The sequence below is a fragment of the Pyrus communis genome, chromosome 9, assembly GCF_963583255.1.
Source record: "Pyrus communis chromosome 9, drPyrComm1.1, whole genome shotgun sequence".
Classification (NCBI taxonomy): domain Eukaryota; kingdom Viridiplantae; phylum Streptophyta; class Magnoliopsida; order Rosales; family Rosaceae; genus Pyrus; species Pyrus communis.
Genome location: NC_084811.1, coordinates 25,091,881 through 25,109,704, shown reverse-complemented (window position 1 = coordinate 25,109,704; position 17,824 = coordinate 25,091,881). Strand labels below are relative to the sequence as shown.

General features: G+C 35.5%; 1 protein-coding gene across 1 annotated transcript; it reads right to left on the bottom strand.

Moving 5' to 3' along the window:
* Nucleotides 1-8,661: 8,661 nt before the first annotated feature.
* On the bottom strand, nt 8,662-11,303 carry LOC137746161 (heat shock cognate 70 kDa protein-like). Its single transcript, XM_068486245.1, has 2 exons — nt 11,084-11,303; nt 8,662-10,269 (listed from the first exon to the last, which is right to left on the bottom strand). The coding sequence occupies exons 1-2, from the start codon at nt 11,292-11,294 to the stop codon at nt 8,945-8,947; spliced, it is 1,536 nt and encodes a 511-aa protein (XP_068342346.1). The 5' UTR covers nt 11,295-11,303; the 3' UTR covers nt 8,662-8,944.
* Between the last annotated feature and the right edge of the window lie 6,521 nt (nt 11,304-17,824).

Sequence of the window (17,824 nt, the reverse complement as noted above, 5' to 3'; positions counted from 1 at the left end):
TGCAGTTGCGAGAAATGTGGAGTCTTATTCATACCAATTATCTTGAGAAAATGGGTGGGAAAAGAACCAAAGAATCGATGTCTAGTCGTTGAAAATTACTTAGCCAATCGTTTAGTACATAGAGAGACGCCTTGGCACAAGCCAATAATAATCGAAGTGGGAAAAATTACGGGGATCAGGTAACAATATATTATTTATTTGTTTGTATTATTTATTTGTTACCTACTTTCATTATAATTATTTGTGGGGAAAATTACGCGGATCAAGTAACAATATATTATTTATTTGTTTGTATTATTTATTTGTTTCCTATTTTCATTATAATTGTGACAGCCCGTCCCAGAAATATTAAACCATACGCGTGAAAAGATAGTTTTGCCCCTAGTTCGATTTCTTTGCGTTTTGTGTTTTGTTGGCATGTTTGGAGCCACACACACACTTTCCCACACTCCACCACCTTTCCTCTTGTTTCCTGCACCCTGTCCCGAGTCCCCATTCCTCCCCATTCTCCTTGAAACGTACGGACACACCCACAAACCCTTTGAACTTCCACAGATCGAAGAAACCAAGGCCATATTCGTGCTCGTGAGGCTTGTAGGAGTCCAACCATACCTTTTTCAGGTGAGAATACCCTCGTTTTCACGTCGAACTCACGATGCCCGATTTTGATACTGTTCATGCTCACGTGATTTCTCACGTTTTAGGGAATTTCAAGCTTGTAGGAAGCTTGGTGAGGTCCCTAGGAGGCTCGAGGTGGTTCGTTTGAAGGTTTTGGACGTCGGGATCACTAGTTTCGAAGTTGGCCGGAGTTGGGTTGATTTTGCAGGTGAGATTTTGTAGATTTTAGCACTTGAAAGTGGTATGATTGTGTTCCTCTAGTTCTAAGCTTCATTTTGGTACCAATTTTGTGAAATTTGGTTGAAAAACGAAGAAGATATCAAAGTTTGAAAATTTTCCAATTTTCCGACGCCGGCGACGGCTCCGGAGAAGACGACGGAATATTCCTGATGCTGTTGACGGAATCTGTTAAAACTGACGGAATATTCCTGACGGCGTCAAGCGTGCCAGGCACGTGCCTGCGTGTGGCCGGCGCGTGTGGCCGTGCCTTGGCCTGCGCGTGGAGGCGCGTGCGACGGTGAAAAATTATTTTAAAAATATGGGGATGTTCCTGAGGTTGAGTAGATCACGTTGGTGTATTCATACACCCCATTTGAGCATTGTATGAGAAGTTATTTCTAAAGGTTGGTTGTGTGCTTTAAAATTGACGTTTTTGTAGTTGTTTCGCATATAGATGATACCTATCCCGAGGACAAGCGTGGTCACTCGAGATAGGGGGGCTACGACCCTTCCACATACCAGTGAGTGGGCTTTTGGTTTTCCGTATATACCTATATACATATATTTTCCCAGAAATTGATTTGAATTGTTAATTTCCATATGCCATGCATTATATTATTATTGGTTATGCATCGTTAGTTGCATTGTTAATTATATATATATATGTTTGGTGCTGCGGACACACAGGTAAGTGCCAGGTGAGTTGTGATTTATGTTTACTTTCAGTAGTGATTTGAGATGCATAGAGAGCTCATAACCTGCACCCCTGGTGTTAGTGCTCCAGCCCAGAGTTGGGCACAGTCCTTCACGTGATGTTCACCTCCCGCACCACACTCTCAGCTTGGATCCAAGTTAGGTGCACAGTCCTGTCGTACATACCACTTTAGGTGGTTCTGACTCGTAGGTGACCCGCAATTATTCGCCCAGCCTTCACGTGATCGTAGCACTAGAGCGTATATATGTATTACACCCAGGCCTGTCGTACAAACCACTTTAGGTGGTTCCGACTCGTGTGCAGGTCCAGTTAGTGAGTTGAGATTTGAGCTCTAGATTCAGCCGTACAGGTCATGTTAGGTGACTCCGGCTGCCAGATTATATGTTATTGATATGATTTATACCTGAGCACTTGCATTTTATTTTGAGGCTCTGGCATGGCATATTATTGAGCATGATTGATATATATATATATATATATATATATATATGTATAGTTATTTTCTGGGAAGTATACAGGTTTTACGACGAGGGGTTAGAAAGTATTTATTAAACGATTTTTCGAAAAGCTTTGTTTTTGCCCACTCACGCTTTTGTTTTGCGCCCCTCCAGGTTCTAGTTGACTAGCAGGTTTGGTGGTTTTTCCCAGAGGGCTTTCCCGGCATTTCTGACAGACGATCACCATCCTAGGGCCACCTTCGGGTGTACTGTTGTCGCATCATTTTCATTTGGACTGCTTTAGGCTTATGCTCTGAACTTGTGTCTCACTTACGCTAGCACTTGTTTCTACTATATTTTGTATGCTAGTTTTATTATTCGTACTATTTACATTCCTATTTTATTAGCTTCCGCACTGTGCACATGGCTACGTCACTTCCACGTGATGACCAGCATGCCCTGATCTAGGTCGGGGTGTGTCAATAATTATTTGTTTGTATTATTTATTTGTTACCTACTTTCATTATAATTATTTGTTTGTATTATTTTTTTGTTAACTACTTTCATTATAATTATTTGTTACTTACTTTCATTATAATTATTTTTTATCCCGTATTGTGTAGCAACTTCAAGCACAAGCTTGGTATGGTGCCAAAACCAAAACAAAAAATAAATCATTCAACCGGTGGGAATGTTGGAATATTGTCAAAGATTGTCCAAAATTCAAAGTTGTGCATGTCGGTTCAGAAGTTTTCATGAACAACACCCCTCTATACTCTACACCTGGTCATGGCTCGCATGTTCATGAAGATGAAGCAGAAGAAGTGCTCGAAACGCCCCCTTTGAACAAGCGTCGGGATCGACCCGTTATCCAATTAGGCCTGAAGGTAAGAAGGCTTTAAAGAGAAAAGGGAGTACTTCGAAGAATGATTATGCAAAGTATATGGAACAACTTGCTCGCCAAGGTAAATCGACTTTGGCGTGGGAAATGGCGAAATTTGAGGCTGATAAGGCTAGAGAAGAGGCAAACGCTGCAGCTGTTGAAAGAGCATTTCAAGCTAATGAGAGAGAAAGAGAGCTACTTAGGCAAGAAAGGGAACATGTTAGAGAAGAAAGAATGGCTCAACGAGATCGTGACATTATGAACATGCCTTTAGAAGGGTAGTCTCCAAATTCTAAATATTTTGGAAGTCGGAGAAAGCGGATGTGGTGCAAAGGAGGTGTGCAAGAGAAGGGAGAGCAAGAGGAGATGGTCCTAGCACGACAAGAGAAGATCATCCTAGCACCACAAATTGGTTAAGTGATGATGAATAGAATACTTTTTGTAATCGGAGCTCATAATTTTCCAATCACTTCGGGTTGTAATTTCTTATTTATTGAATAGAGTACTTTATGTTGTTTCCAATGTATCGATTTTAGTACTTTATTTAATTTGGTAATTTATTTATACTAAGAGAATCTTTATTCAAAAGACATTTAAACACACCAAATAAAATTACATAAACATACCAAATAACAAAAACCTCACTAAATGAACTAAAAGAAACACACCAAATAAAATTAAATAAACACACACAAAAAAAAAAAAAAAAAAAAAAAAAAAACAAACAAACCCACTAAATGAACTTAAGTATCTTGAGATTGTTTCAATTCCTACTGGTACTCTATCAAATCAATTTGCTGGGCATTGTGCATATATAGCCTTTGAAGTGCAGTATATCGTTGAATGATCAATTCATTGTAACGTCCATCCTTTTTTAATGGCTCATATTGCACGGGTTCTTCAGTAGTATCATGAGCACAATATATACATGTTCTTGAATTGTTCATCGTGTCTAGCTCATATTCATCAACGGCATCATAATCGTACTAATCTTCCATAATGAATAATGATAGAGATCTTGAGAAAATTGATGTGAGATTTGTGAGGATGAATAGTGGATTATTTGGATTATTAAAAAAGGATTAAGTTGTAGATAATGCCACATGGCATGCCGTCATTCGTTAAAAATCTGATGGAAATCTATCCTCAAAGATTGTAAATAGATTATGACACGTGGCGCGATGTGGTTAGTTAATAATCTTATCGGAAATCCATCACCAATAATTATATTTTCAGATAATGATACATGGCGCAACAAGTACGATTAAAAATTTTATCGGAAATCCATCACCAATAGTCTTTTCGGATTTTATGACAAGTGGCGCAACGAGAACAATTAAAAATCTTATCTGAAATTACAAATAAAATTATTTTGTATTATTTTATAACTTTTCAGATAATGACACGCGGCGCAACGAGAACGATTAAAAATCTGATCCGAAATTACAAATAAAATTATTTTTTATTATTTTATAAAAATAAAAAAAAATACTAATATTTTATTGCCTATTGCCAGGGTTATTGAAGTGCAACGGTGGAGATACAAAAGACGATTACTGTTCATTAATGGCAGTTACTGTTCACTGAGTGGATAGCATAATGTATTGCCTAGGGGAAGGGTTCCCACGCTGAAACTGCTCTTATTCTTTCCCATTGGGGTTTTGTTTTCGTTGATTTATACATTACCTCTTTAAGTAATTTCCTCTTTAAATTTATTTAGCATTCTTAGTTTCTCCTCTTTCATTGTTGTACATTTGAGGGATAAGAGAACTACACAGGTTTGTGGCTGAACGTAAAAATTCCTTTTTAATTTTCAATTTTTTTATTGCACACAATTTTTGCTTAAGTGACTCTAGTGTTTAACTCTCATCTGTAATTTTAATTGTTGTATATTTTTTTCCTTACTCTTTTTTTTTTTTTTTTGGGTAAGGATATTATATATGATATTAGGTGGGTAATGTGAGGACCAGTTTTTTTTTTTTTGGGGGGGGGGGGGGGGGGGGCAATTATTTTGTCCTTATTGTATAGCTTGTGAAGCAAAAAAAAACCTGAGCATGATAAAATTACTTAACAAATTTATCTTATTACTTAGTTTTCAGAGCCACCAAGTCTATCTATATTCACCAAGTTCATCTCTATTTCCAGTGCTTAGTTTCTAAAGGCAAAGTTGAGCCAGGTTGGGAACTCTCTCTTTCTCTCTTTACCTTTTGTTTTATTTCTCAAGGAAGTTGATTGGGTTAAACAAAAAGGAATAAAAATAAATTGAAATTTGTTGGTGCTTGTGTTGATGTTAAATTTGTAATATATTAAGACCCAAAAATTAGATAAATGGTTCACTTTGATGTAAATTGATAACATCAAGCCACTGGTTCAAAACAATGAGTCTTACCTTTAGAATGTTTTTGTGATGTCATAATAGATAACCATATCCACTGATCGAAAATTTATCTACTCGCAAGTATATCACTTGGGAAATGTTGAGACTCATAAATGTATCTGCTAAAAAATTGATCTACTTGCCACATCAGTTTTTCGTGTGGAATGTTAGAGACTTTAATGCAGATTGTAGGAAACAATAAAACTGTAAAGGCATAATTTTGTCTATATTTTAGTCATTTGATCCATGTGGTTATGTGTTTGCAGGTAGAAATAGCAATTACTGAGGCTCAAGCATTACGAGGAGCATGTCACTCTTAAAAAACATGTTAGGAGGTGTTCAAGAAAATGTTAAGTCTTTTAAGTGGCAATTTCCTTCAAATTTGGTGCCTATTTCGTACTTTGACGCATAGTTTCATATTTTTTTTTAGTATAGCTCATTGGTTTTAGACCTGATTTTTTTGAATATGTGATTAGTTATGGAAGACTACAGCAAACATGCAATTCTGTGTAGTCTATTAACTATATTTATATATATGTATGTATGTATGTATGTATGTATGTATGTATATATGTATATATGTATTTGGGTGTCCATATTAATGGGCCCTTTTAAAAAAAAAAAAACATATTTCAACATGGACACCGATATATAAAAATGATATAATATTTCAAAGGTGTAACTATTCATTGTGCCACCATTATCTAATTGGTAGTGACTGTAACATGGACTTCTATTTGGTGGCTGTTTGGTGGCAATTGGGGTTTGCCACCAATGTCAGTGCCCATTCTTTAAAATAGACACCAACGAAAGAGGTGTCCTTTAGCCAAAACTCTAATAGTGTCTGTATACCTCATTCTCTTTGGTCGAACTGGCAGCAGGTGGAGCTGTGGTACCAGAACTGCTTTCTGTATAATGAGGACGAAAAAGAGGAACCCTCTGGGAAAAATTGCCACTCCGACTCCATTTAAAAGAAGGAAATATGTATACAAATGATGTCAACAGTTATTCACGAATGAGAAATATAGAGAACATTGCGAGGGGAACCCTTTTACAAAATATTTTCTTTCCAACCTATTTTCATCATCAGTGACCAGACCACCACCATCATATGGTGATGGAGGATAGGAATATACTTTCGATGGATATTCATAGATATTCATACTTCTATTGCTTCTTCTGTTGGTTAAATACAAATATACATATTCAATCTGCAAATTTGTTCAAACAGAAAAAGAACAAATCAAGAAAAATTGAATTATGAAATTGCTAAAATTCTTCAAGTGAGAAATACCTGTTAGGTTTAGGTTGGAACTTGGAACTACCACCGCCAAAACCTTTTACCTCTCTTCCCTTTTGCTTTTGGTGAATTCAATACAAACACATTTAGACTCGTTCAAATAGATTAGGGATTTGTCAGTGATCGTTGGATCTACTGGTCAATGAGCAACTTCGCATTTTCCCGTTGGTTTCCAAGCAACGTTTTTGTCTTCTTGTGCTCTTCTTCCCGCATTTCCGTGCCATTTATATGATTTATCGATCTTTCTTCTAGGGCCATACTGCTTTGGACCGTGACCCATGTATGGAAAAGCCCAATTACATTTGATAAATGGTTGTTCGTTTAAGGTCAGCCAGAAAATGGCGACACAAACACAATGTGTCGGAAATTTTTTGGGAATAAATGAGGAGAGAAATGTGGGTTAACTTGGTTAAATATCCTTTTGCCTTAATGATATGATATGTGGGTGAGGGAAGAGAAACAAAATTGTAAAAAAAAAAAAAAAAAAAAAAATTGTGCAAAATTACCTTAACGCTCATGATTTTTCATTTTTAATAAATATATTGAATTATGTATAGAGGATTACATTGTCTTTTTATTTTCTTTTGGTTGACAAAAAAGGTTTATTAAATAATAGAGATGGAATCTTTTGAAATTAGGATTACAATTGTTTGAATCATGCTTTCTCTAATTAAGATGAGTTCAAAACACGTTAATGGTTTAGAGGCACTGTTTGATAACCGGTCTTATATATATATATATATATATATATATTTTACTTGAGATATGAGAAAAGTATATAGTGAAATGAGGGTTAAAGAAAGGTGATAAAGGAGAAAGGAAGACATAATTAAAAAAGGAATGAAAACAAAATCTTGAAAGTATAAGCAACTTAAAATATTTTGAATTTTTTTAAGTTGTAAAGTAAAAACTAAAAGTGATAAATAAAATGATTTTCAAACGAGCCATGACGGTAAACCCATAAAAAAACAATTACAAAATTTCCCCCCTAAAGAGGGAAGCTTCAAGTTTGGTTCTCTCTTGTTTTTCGTATTTCAAATTCAGTCAATGCGTAAGATTGTTAGATTGTCTGTTGATCAAGTAACTTGATATCCATTTTAGTGGATACTCAAGTGATCTTCCAGTATCAACGATGGAATAGAACGAGTAGAGGAGAGAGAAGATAAGAAGGATTTGGTTTGAACATTTATGCAAGTTAAAATTGTTAGTGTCTAAATTCAGACGGAGTCTGACTAGATTCAACACGTATTACGAGCTTGAGTGAGGACCTAGTCCCAACAATGGTATCGCTTCTTAGAGGAATTTGAATACATTACACAATATATTCAAATTAGACCCACACAATATAGCCGTTCGGACGAGACGGAGAGCCCAAACCTATACAACAAAGTAGACCCAATCAAAAGTTGTAGAAAGAAATCTCAACTTTGTAACTTCGCTGTGCTACCCACGCTTTTCTCTGTCTTAAAATCATTTTGGCTAATCCGTCAGGTGTAGGTTTTTACTACAAAATACCTCGGTATTAGTTAGAGTGAGGTAATCCTATTTAAAGTCATCGCTTTTCTTTACCCCCACCAACGTGAGACTGCTAACATTTTTTTTTTTTCCTCACAAAGAGATATTTTTCTGATAATGATTTCAGCACATGGGACAGCTAATAGGAGGCACTACGGAGCTTTCTAAGAGAGAAAATGAAACAGAGTTGGCGAAGCATATACTCGAGCACGCTCGGAATTTGAAGAAAATGGTCATACTTCATTCACCACATCAATCCAATGTTGGAAAGATCGCTAACAGAAGCAAGATAATCTACAGTACGGCCACAGTTGTCTTCCTCGAAAAGCAAAAAGGACGGAAAAGAAACCATGTGGAGATATCCATCCTTCATATTCTAAAAAATACAATCAACTTGGAGTTTGAATTCCAATCAAATATTAAAGATGAGCAAGAGTACAAATATTATAGCATTTTAAGCACTTGATAGAGAAGATTTAGCAATCGGAATACGATAACATGTGCGTCTATGTCAGGCATTTTGTATGCGTCTAGCATATTGTGGTCTAGTGAATTAATAGAATTCCAAAAACATGATTTCTTGCATAATTAATTATACTAATCCGGCAGGCAAGTCTGCTACCAAAACCTGGATAAAAACCATGAGTCTAGCAAAGAAAGCCAACATGTCAAAACAATGCACCAACAAGAAGCAAAATGGGTACCCATCGATCACCACACACCAGCAGATTCTTAACAAACATGGAATGACTAAACCAAATGACGAAAAACTACAAGCAAACCAGTGGCGAATTGATTTCACAACGGAAGTATGTATTTTCAACTTCAGTATGCTATAATTATATGTCATTACTTACTTCATCCTGTAAATTCCCAAAGTTCATCTTTTGATTGTAATCTCTTTCTTCTGGCCCGTGGACATGACCTCAGCAGAAACATTCAGGATACCATTTTCATCAATAGAAAAGCAAACATCTACTTTAGCAACACCCTTAGGAGCAGGAGGAATGTCACCGATGGCAAATCCACCCAAATAATTATTATCTTTGGTTAATTCATTCTCACCCTCGTAAACTCCACAGAAGACAGAACTTTGGTTGTCGTGACAAGTTACAAAAGTATGGTTCTTCTTGGTGGGAATTTTGGTGTTTCTTGGAATCATAACATGCATGAGCTGTTCTTCACCATATTCTGTCCCAAGTGACATAGGAATGACATCGAAGAGAGTGAAGTCTTGAAGCTTCAAACTTTGATTACCATTCAAGACAGCAGCTTGAACAGCAGCACCATATGCCACAGCCTCATCCGGATTAATGCCGTTGGACAGCTCCTTGCCGATGAACACGTTGTGTAATAGCTCCTGCACCTTGGGAATTCTAGAGGAGCCACCAACAAGAACAACATCATCGACATTGCTTGTGTCCATTTTGGCATCCTTCAAACATTTATCCACAGGCTTCATGCACTTGTTGAAGAAATCCATGTTTAGTTGTTCAAATTTTGCACGGGTAAAAGTTGTATAAAAATCAACACCCTGATACAAACAGTCAATTTCAATATCTGTCACAGACGTAAACGAAAGTCTCCTCTTCGCTTTCTCACATTCATTTTTTAACCTCCTAAGAGCTCTAGGGTTTCCACTGACGTCCAAACTATGCTTCTTCTTAAACTTCTCAGCACAGTACTTCACCATATTGTTATCAAAGTCTTCACCACCAAGGTGAGTATTTCCAGCCGTCGCCTTCACTTCAAAGTCACCAGAACTTATGGTAAGCAGTGACACATCTAAAGTACCACCACCCAAGTCAAATATCATAACATTTCTCTTGCTATACCAACCAGCCTTATTGTCAATTCCATAAGCAATGGCGGCAGCAGTTGGTTCATTGATGATTCGCATCACCTCTAAGCCAGCAGTGACACCAGCACATTTTGTAGCCTGACGTTGTGAGTCAGTAAAGTAAGCAGGGACAGTAATAACTGCTTTCTTCACACTTGAGCCGAGGTAGGCCTCAGCAATCTCCCGCATCTTTGTGAGAACCATAGATGATATTTCTTCAGCAGCAAACTGTTTCTCTTGACCCTCGTGGGTAACCACAATCATGGGCTTGTGATCAGGACCTTCAGTGACCTTGAATGGCCAGAGCTTCAAATCATTTTGAACAGAAGCGTCAGCAAATCTCCTTCCGATTAATCGCTTTGCACCTGTAAAATGAATGCCAAACTTAGAAACTCAATCAAATAAAGTAAAGTGGAAGGATTGCAAACAATGGTGTAAAATAAACCAAAAATTTCAGTTAGCTATATCTCTATTTATTTGTAAATGTCAAGTAATATAATGAAAAATGTTTCACTTTTCACTTTTTCCAAGTTTCTCATTCAGTCTGACTGGATTGTAACTAAAACGATGCTGTTATCAAAGTTATATAATGTCATTCAGTACCTGCATCATTTAATTATGTCTTTTACATAACTAACCTCATTAAAATGCAAAAACTAGTTAATTTGGGTATTGTAAGTCTGTTACTACCCAAGAAATACCCATAGGATATATTGGGGTCAAATAAGTAACGGATCGATCATTAAACATTAGGATTAGAAATGCATTACGTGAACATTACAAAGGTTTGTAAGAGGGATTTATAAACACCTTGCAAAGCAAGGGTTGACAAATCTCTCTCACATTGCTTTCTAATGCTCATATGGTGCTTTTTTAATCCCTCTTGTCAATCAGTTTGAGATCCATTTCTTGCTAACTTATCCTCAGACCCTCGAAACATGAAAATCCCTCACCCAACCATAGCATTAAGCACCCATTAGCAGGCTCACAAAGCTCAGGTTAAGAAAAGTCAATATTTAGCTAATGAAAAAAATTATGATAAAAAAAAAAAAATAAATAAACACAAAAAAAACACAAAATAGTTTATAAGAGTGCAAACACTTGGAGCCTCGAAGGGTTTGAGAAAGAAATTAAAGCTGTCTATTGTTATATATGTAGATGTGAGAAGATTAGCCTTACCAAAGATTGAGTTTGAGGGGTTTCTAATGACCTGGTTATATGCTGCATCACCGATTAACCTTTCAGTATCAGTGAAAGCTACATAAGACGGAGTTGTTCTGTTGCCCTGACCATTCACTATGATTTCAATATGATCATATCGCCACACTGCTACACACGAATACGTTGTCCCCAGATCGATTCCAATTGCGTGGCCTTCTTTTCCACTCATTTTCAACTCAGGAACTGGAAGAACACAAACAAGGAGAAAAATTATCGCAAAATGCCTGGGTAAGTACAATCCCCGGCTATGTCTTCAAGTTGTGAAGTAAGGTTTCGCAAATAAAAGCGGCAATGAAATTGTAAACAAATGAAATAAATAGCTATCATCAAATGACAATAGCATGAAAAGAGGGAGTAATGGAAGAAAGAACAACTCTTGGTGGGAATGAGGCTTCCTGTCTTGTGTTTGGAAATGCTGGGAAATAGGGCCATGAAATACCATTTTCTTCCATTCCCATGTTTGGTTTACATTGTCATTTGAACCAAAATATGTAAGTTTTCCAGTAATACTCTTCCATTAAACGCATTATATTGGTAATTTTGGCATCACATGGGAATGTGGGAGTAGTGAAGGAAAGAGACATATACGTGAAAAGAGAAACTTTACAAGGGCTTATAAGAGGTTGGACTACTTCCAATATTACCAATTGGTCAGAGCAGGTTGGTCTATGTGTGAAGTCTAACGGCCACACCTAGGGGTGGAATTTTTTGCCAAATTACCATACCAAAGTTGTGCCAAAAAATTTGTACCATTGGTAATGGTATGATATTTGTACCATACCATACATTTTTAGTACAGTAATGGTATTCAAAACCATTACCAGTGGTATACTGTATCGTACCACTACTATTAGTATTATATAATTTATTTATTCATTTATATATAATTAGGTATTTTTATCATTATATATGCACTTTGTATTTTTTCTTAGTCATTTATCCAATCATCTCACCGTCTAACCTCTACTTTCCCAATAAAAAAACCTAAGCCTTCTTGCGCTGCGACTCTTCATCTTTTCACTCCTCTAGCCACCAACTTCATCTCTGCTACTCCAGTTTCGGTGACTCTCTCTCTCCAGAGTCCATCTCATTTTCTCCTTCATCAAATTGGAATGTCTTTCTCTCTGGCTTCATCAATCAAGTTAATTTTTGTACAATTTTAAAGAATGTAGAGATGGAATTTAGGAATTTTTGTACTATTTTTTTTAGGGATATTGGGTTCTTTCAACAATTCTTTCATCTATTTACTTTTTGTTTCTTAAATGAATCTCTATTAAATAAAAAAGTTTTATAAACCCAAAGGGAATGGCTGAAGGGAGTGGCCAAAACACGTTTGGCCCAATCTATAAAATTCTCATAATTAAATAAAAAAAGTTTTAGAAACCCAAAGGGAGTGGCCAAAACACGTTTGGGCCTTGAATTGGGTTGGAAAAAAAAAATCAAATTTTGGCCCAAAAGAATGACCCAAAACAAAGTGGTAATTACCATTACCATACCATGTCAACCAAACTATTTAGCATGCCGAAATTCGGTATACCGAAAGTTTGGCACGGTAATAGTAATATATTTTGTCATATCAAAATTTTGGTATGGTAATTGGTACATGGGTTTTGGTACAATAATCGCACCTATACCACCCCGAGCCACACCTCACCCAATTCATGTTTTCCACGTGTTTGGCTTGAAAATTTTGCTGCACGTGATCAGGCGTGTGAGGAGTGAAGGTAAAAGAGTCGCCTATCGGTGATAAGAGAAACTTTCAAGAGCTTATAAAAAGTTAGACTACTTATGTTGCCAATTGATTTTATAATAAAACCAACTTTTTTCGTAATGGTATCTCGTATTGATTCACTAATCTGCGAACCAAACGTCGGTTTGAGATACACGACCGGTCCAATCTATGAGCAGTAAAGACTAAAGAGAGGGTGGACGCCCCATGGCTTTAAATAAAATAACACTAGGTTCATGGGATTAGTTTGATTTTTAAAGGTATTCATCAATTTATACAGCCTTTAAGCAAATACGTATACAAATCACCGAATGTTGATCTTCTCTACTATTTCTAAAGCATCCCATTTCAAAGAAGCAGCGGTTAACTGAAGCAACGAATTTAAACGATGAAATCAAAATAAGCAGGAGTTCCTGCTAATTATTCATCAGCCAAGCAAGTTCTCAAAAGAATTAACGAGAGAGGGATTCGAAAGGTAAGGCCTTACCTTTAGCCTTCTTAAAACAAGAAGAAGAAAAGAGTTGTTAGTTTCTTACCTTTAATTTCAATAGATTGCTGAAACAAGCAAAGATCATCAATCCGGGAACCACCGCGACCAGAACGTGAGAACTGGAATTATTTTCTCCCGCTTTAAAGTTTGGCGCCCTGAAGAGTAAACGAAACGAAAATCCCCCGGCCACTCTACTAATAATGATTTATAGAACCGATATTTTTCATCATATTCGATGTTTAACACAAGATCGACTTCTGATAACAAAAGTTAGATACTTGAGCTTCCTGGTTAAGCAATAAAAAGGATTTAGTAAAAGAGATAAGAATAAAGTATTTTTATTACCTTTAAGGTTTAAAGTTAAAGTTTAAAACTTCCTCTTTAAAGTTTGGTCTATTTTTAGCTATGCCTCTTTAAACTGCATTTGATTATATTTTGCCCCTTATAACTTAAAAGTTATCACTTTATTTTCTGAAACTCAAAATTTTTTCTATTTTAATTTGTGGACTTTCTTTTCTCTTTTCTCCTAAAACTTGTAGGTTGTTTCCTAAAAGATATGTGGCACCCAACACTTAATAAGACCATGCCACATGTGCAATAAATAATCTAAATATTCATTTTGCGTTAACATTCAACAATTAGAGAATTTTAAACTTGAAATAAATTGAAGAGATGAAAACAATAAATAAACAAATAAAGAAATTGATTAGTTGGCTCACCCAAATCAAATCCACATAAGAAACTAGCATATCTAAGGTAATGTGAATCAAATTTTGAGTTTTACAGAGGTGGCTTTTTGTATCAGGGGGCAAAATAGGATCAAATCAAGTTTCAGGGGGCAAAGTGGAGCGAACTATGAGTTTTAGGGAATAAAGTAATAACTTTTGAGTTACATGGAGCAAACTGAGATTAAAATCGAGTTTAGTTGAAAATAAGCGTTAAAGTTCTAACTCATTATATATGGCTTATGCCCATTTGGTTTTGTGGCATTTCTCACTTTTGTCCTCGAGATAAAAGTGATATCTGAGTTTGTCCACCTAAATTATTTTGTTTCTTCAATAAAAAATTTGTCAATATCATTGTTAATAATCTTTTAAAGATGTTTTAAATTTATTTATTTATTTATTTATTTTTGTGAAAACCAACCCCTCTTCTTGTTTTTTACCTTTTTCTCTCATCTCTCTCATCTCTCTCGTCTTTTCGACCTTAATACTTTTCCTAAGAATTATATGAATTCCGTGATTGTTTATCGTACATCATGTGGTTAAAAATCATTTCAAAATTTAAATTTTAAAATTAAATATAAATAGTACTTAACGAAAATTGATTGCACGATATACGATAAACGATCACGATCACATAATTCTTAGGATCCCAAAAAATATATCCGGCGGGGATCGTTTTCCCTTAATCCTTATCTCTCTCATCAATTTGTCCTTGTCAGCATATAGAGAAAAGGAAGAAGAGTGATTAGGATTTCATAATTTGGGGTTTAATTGGCATTGAATAAGGGTAGAGTGTATCACTGAGGAAGTACGGTCCTCTGGTCATGGTGTTTCTTCGAGGTCCAACATAAAAAACACATGCGCTCATGTTGCATTTTGCCAACTTTTTCTTCCTTTTGTAAGCTTTATGATTGAGTGCTTTCCATTCACATTTTAAAAGTTTGTTTTCTGTGCAAGTTGCGCTTATTTTTTCCTAACCAATAATATTTTCATAGTTGGAAAGGAACCACACCGACAATAAACTTCGTTGTATCATATATTAGGACTCAGTATTTGGGTCTTACTATTTAGCCTATGATATATGTAAGAGAGGAGAAAAACCCTTATTCTATAAAAGTGACATTTCAAGCTCACTTTACGGATATAAAGATGGCAAACCATAGTGTCTCTAGCAACAACAATGTAGCTCTCATTTTATATGGTGAACCGGATCGATACCAGTGTGGACGTAGCCCCAACTTGAGGGGAACTGCGATAAATCGTTTTGTTCTTGGGCATATGTATGATTCACAGTCGGATTTACGTTGGTCCAAGATTAACCCGATTTTATGCACCAACAAATTTTATAGATTTGTGTAAACAAATATTGGTATTTAAATGGACTTTTGGCATTGGATAAGGGTTTTTGGTATTGACTTAGGATATTGGCGCTGAATAAGGGTTTCTTGCTCTACCGATACGTCCTCATGTGACAGTAGACATGAAAATTTGGCATTGAATCCAACACTTCTTTGGATGCTCAAGTAATAAGTCTTCATTTACTTGGAATATTTGGCACTCTTAAGATTAACATGGTTTCTTTAAGTTCCCTGGTAACAGTTTATCATACATTCAATCTACCACAATAATTGAAGACCACAGAGTATGATCATGTTCAAAAACCTTATTTCAGCATTTTCCTTTAGATTTAGTAGTTTAGCATTTGAAAGTTGTAAAATTGCATGTGATCTCTAAAAATTAATGAATTTGGTAATTGGTTTGGCAGCTGACCCTGACAAATTCAATTTCAAAATCCACCATGGGGTTAGATCATTCAAGGGAAGTCATAAAAATAGATTGGAGGTGAAGTTATTTTCTTAGATTGGATTTCATGAAAAATACATCAGAAGGGGCAGAGGCATGGGAAGAGGAAGAGGTAGGGAACAATATCTAGCTCGCAATCCACTGCAATCCACTCCACAAGTTCAAAGGATAATGCTAGAGATTAAATTTGGAGACTAAATTTACAAACTAAATGATGTGTTACCAATAGATATGAGCACGTTTCTCAACATTTAAGTAATAAATCAATTATCAATTTTTATGTTCTTTATGCCTCATTTGTCAGCTCAGACTGTACTGACTATTTTAGTCAGATATGATAAATAATCATTAGATAGTACATATTAAATTAGTCGGACGTTTGGTGCAAATCAGACTAATAATCGAATTATTTATATTGCCATTGTACATAACAGGAGCACTTCAAACTATTATTATTTTCTTCTAACCATTATTATTTTTGAAACTTTGATCATCAATGAAAAAGAAAGGAATAAAATTGCTTCAAACCAAAATAATTTTGGTAACTTTTCACATAATAACATATGTAAAATGGAAAAAGGAAAAACTAAAGAAAAACAGAAGGTAAAAAAACAAATTAATCATACACCGACCAAATTTTGGGATAGGCATATCAGATAAGCATCTTTGATCCTGCATGATGAACCTTTCAATCCAACAAAACTCCACCTCTCAATTTCTCATACTACTCTTCCAAGAACCAGATTAAAAGCTCCAAAATGGCAAAACAAAGAAAACCCATATCAAATTAGATGAGGATTCACTTTAATTAGAACCCAGAAAGTCAGAAAGCTCCAATACCCATGAATGAAGCAAGAATGAAGCAAGCTTTTTATCCAAAAATCGGAGCTTTGAAGGAGTCCGCGGTTAAAAAGACCAAGTTCTTGGTGATGGCGATGAAGAAAGCCCAAAAGACAGCGATAAGAATTTGTGAAATCAGTCGACAAAGAGAGAATTTGAAGAAGAAGGCATACTTTCAGTTACAGAAGAAGATGGCCTCACAAGCAGATCGCGAGAGAAAGGGAAAGAACGATGAAATTCTGTTTTAGCATTTTTGAGAACCCGACTAAATAATACAGAGGTTTGAGTGGAGAAGTTACACGGCGTGAGCCGTATAAAACGGGCAGGCCCTAATTAATAAATTAACCGGTGGATATTTAATACGTAGTAGCACCGAATACCTGATTTGTATTAAATAGTTCTATCCGGTGTTTAATACAACATGTCAAAAGAGATCTTTGTTTTTCTAAACTTGATACAATTCACTTGCCCTTTACTTTTTGTTTTAGCTTTTGTACTGCTTATTCCTTAGTTTTTAAAAGTTTTTGTAAAATGTCATTATGAACTTATGCATTATTTTTAATTTGTTATATAAATTAAACTTTTAAGCCATTTGTCATATCAATTCATTCAAAATCATTAATTTGTCATCTCATTCTAACTTTGTTTATTTTGGACGTTTATTTGTATGCAAAGATATATTAACACTAAAGTGAGGGAATAAATTGGAGATAATGTGGAGATATCCATCCTTATGATGGGCCATAGGTTTCAAATCCTTAGACCATCTCCAACCGAAGGAGAGCTAGATGACTTGTTTTAGCCCTTTAGCCTTCCAAGAAATTAATATTTTAATGAACAGTGCATTGTCATATTTCTTACTGTCTCCAATTGAGGATCAGGCCAAACATAGCCCTATTACAAAAAAACCATCTCCAACCAAGGGCCAAACATAATTTATTATTTTAATTAAGTTACCTCAATAACTTTACGTTATGGATTGTTAATAATTTTCATGTTGTTAAATGTTTTTAAAAATGTTGTTTAAGTTTCATGTTGTTAAATTTTTTTTTTATGTTGTTTAATATTACTTAATGTTATTTAATGTTAATATTGTTTAATGTTGTTTCATG

Bases quoted from the DNA above. Each gene is read 5' to 3' on its own strand.
- LOC137746161 (XM_068486245.1), bottom strand. From the start codon at position 11,294: ATGAGTGGAAAAGAAGGCCACGCAATTGGAATCGATCTGGGGACAACG. The intron at 10,270-11,083 runs GTAAGGCTAATC...TTCATTTTACAG, and splicing joins CCCCTCAAACTCAATCTTTG to GTGCAAAGCGATTAATCGGA.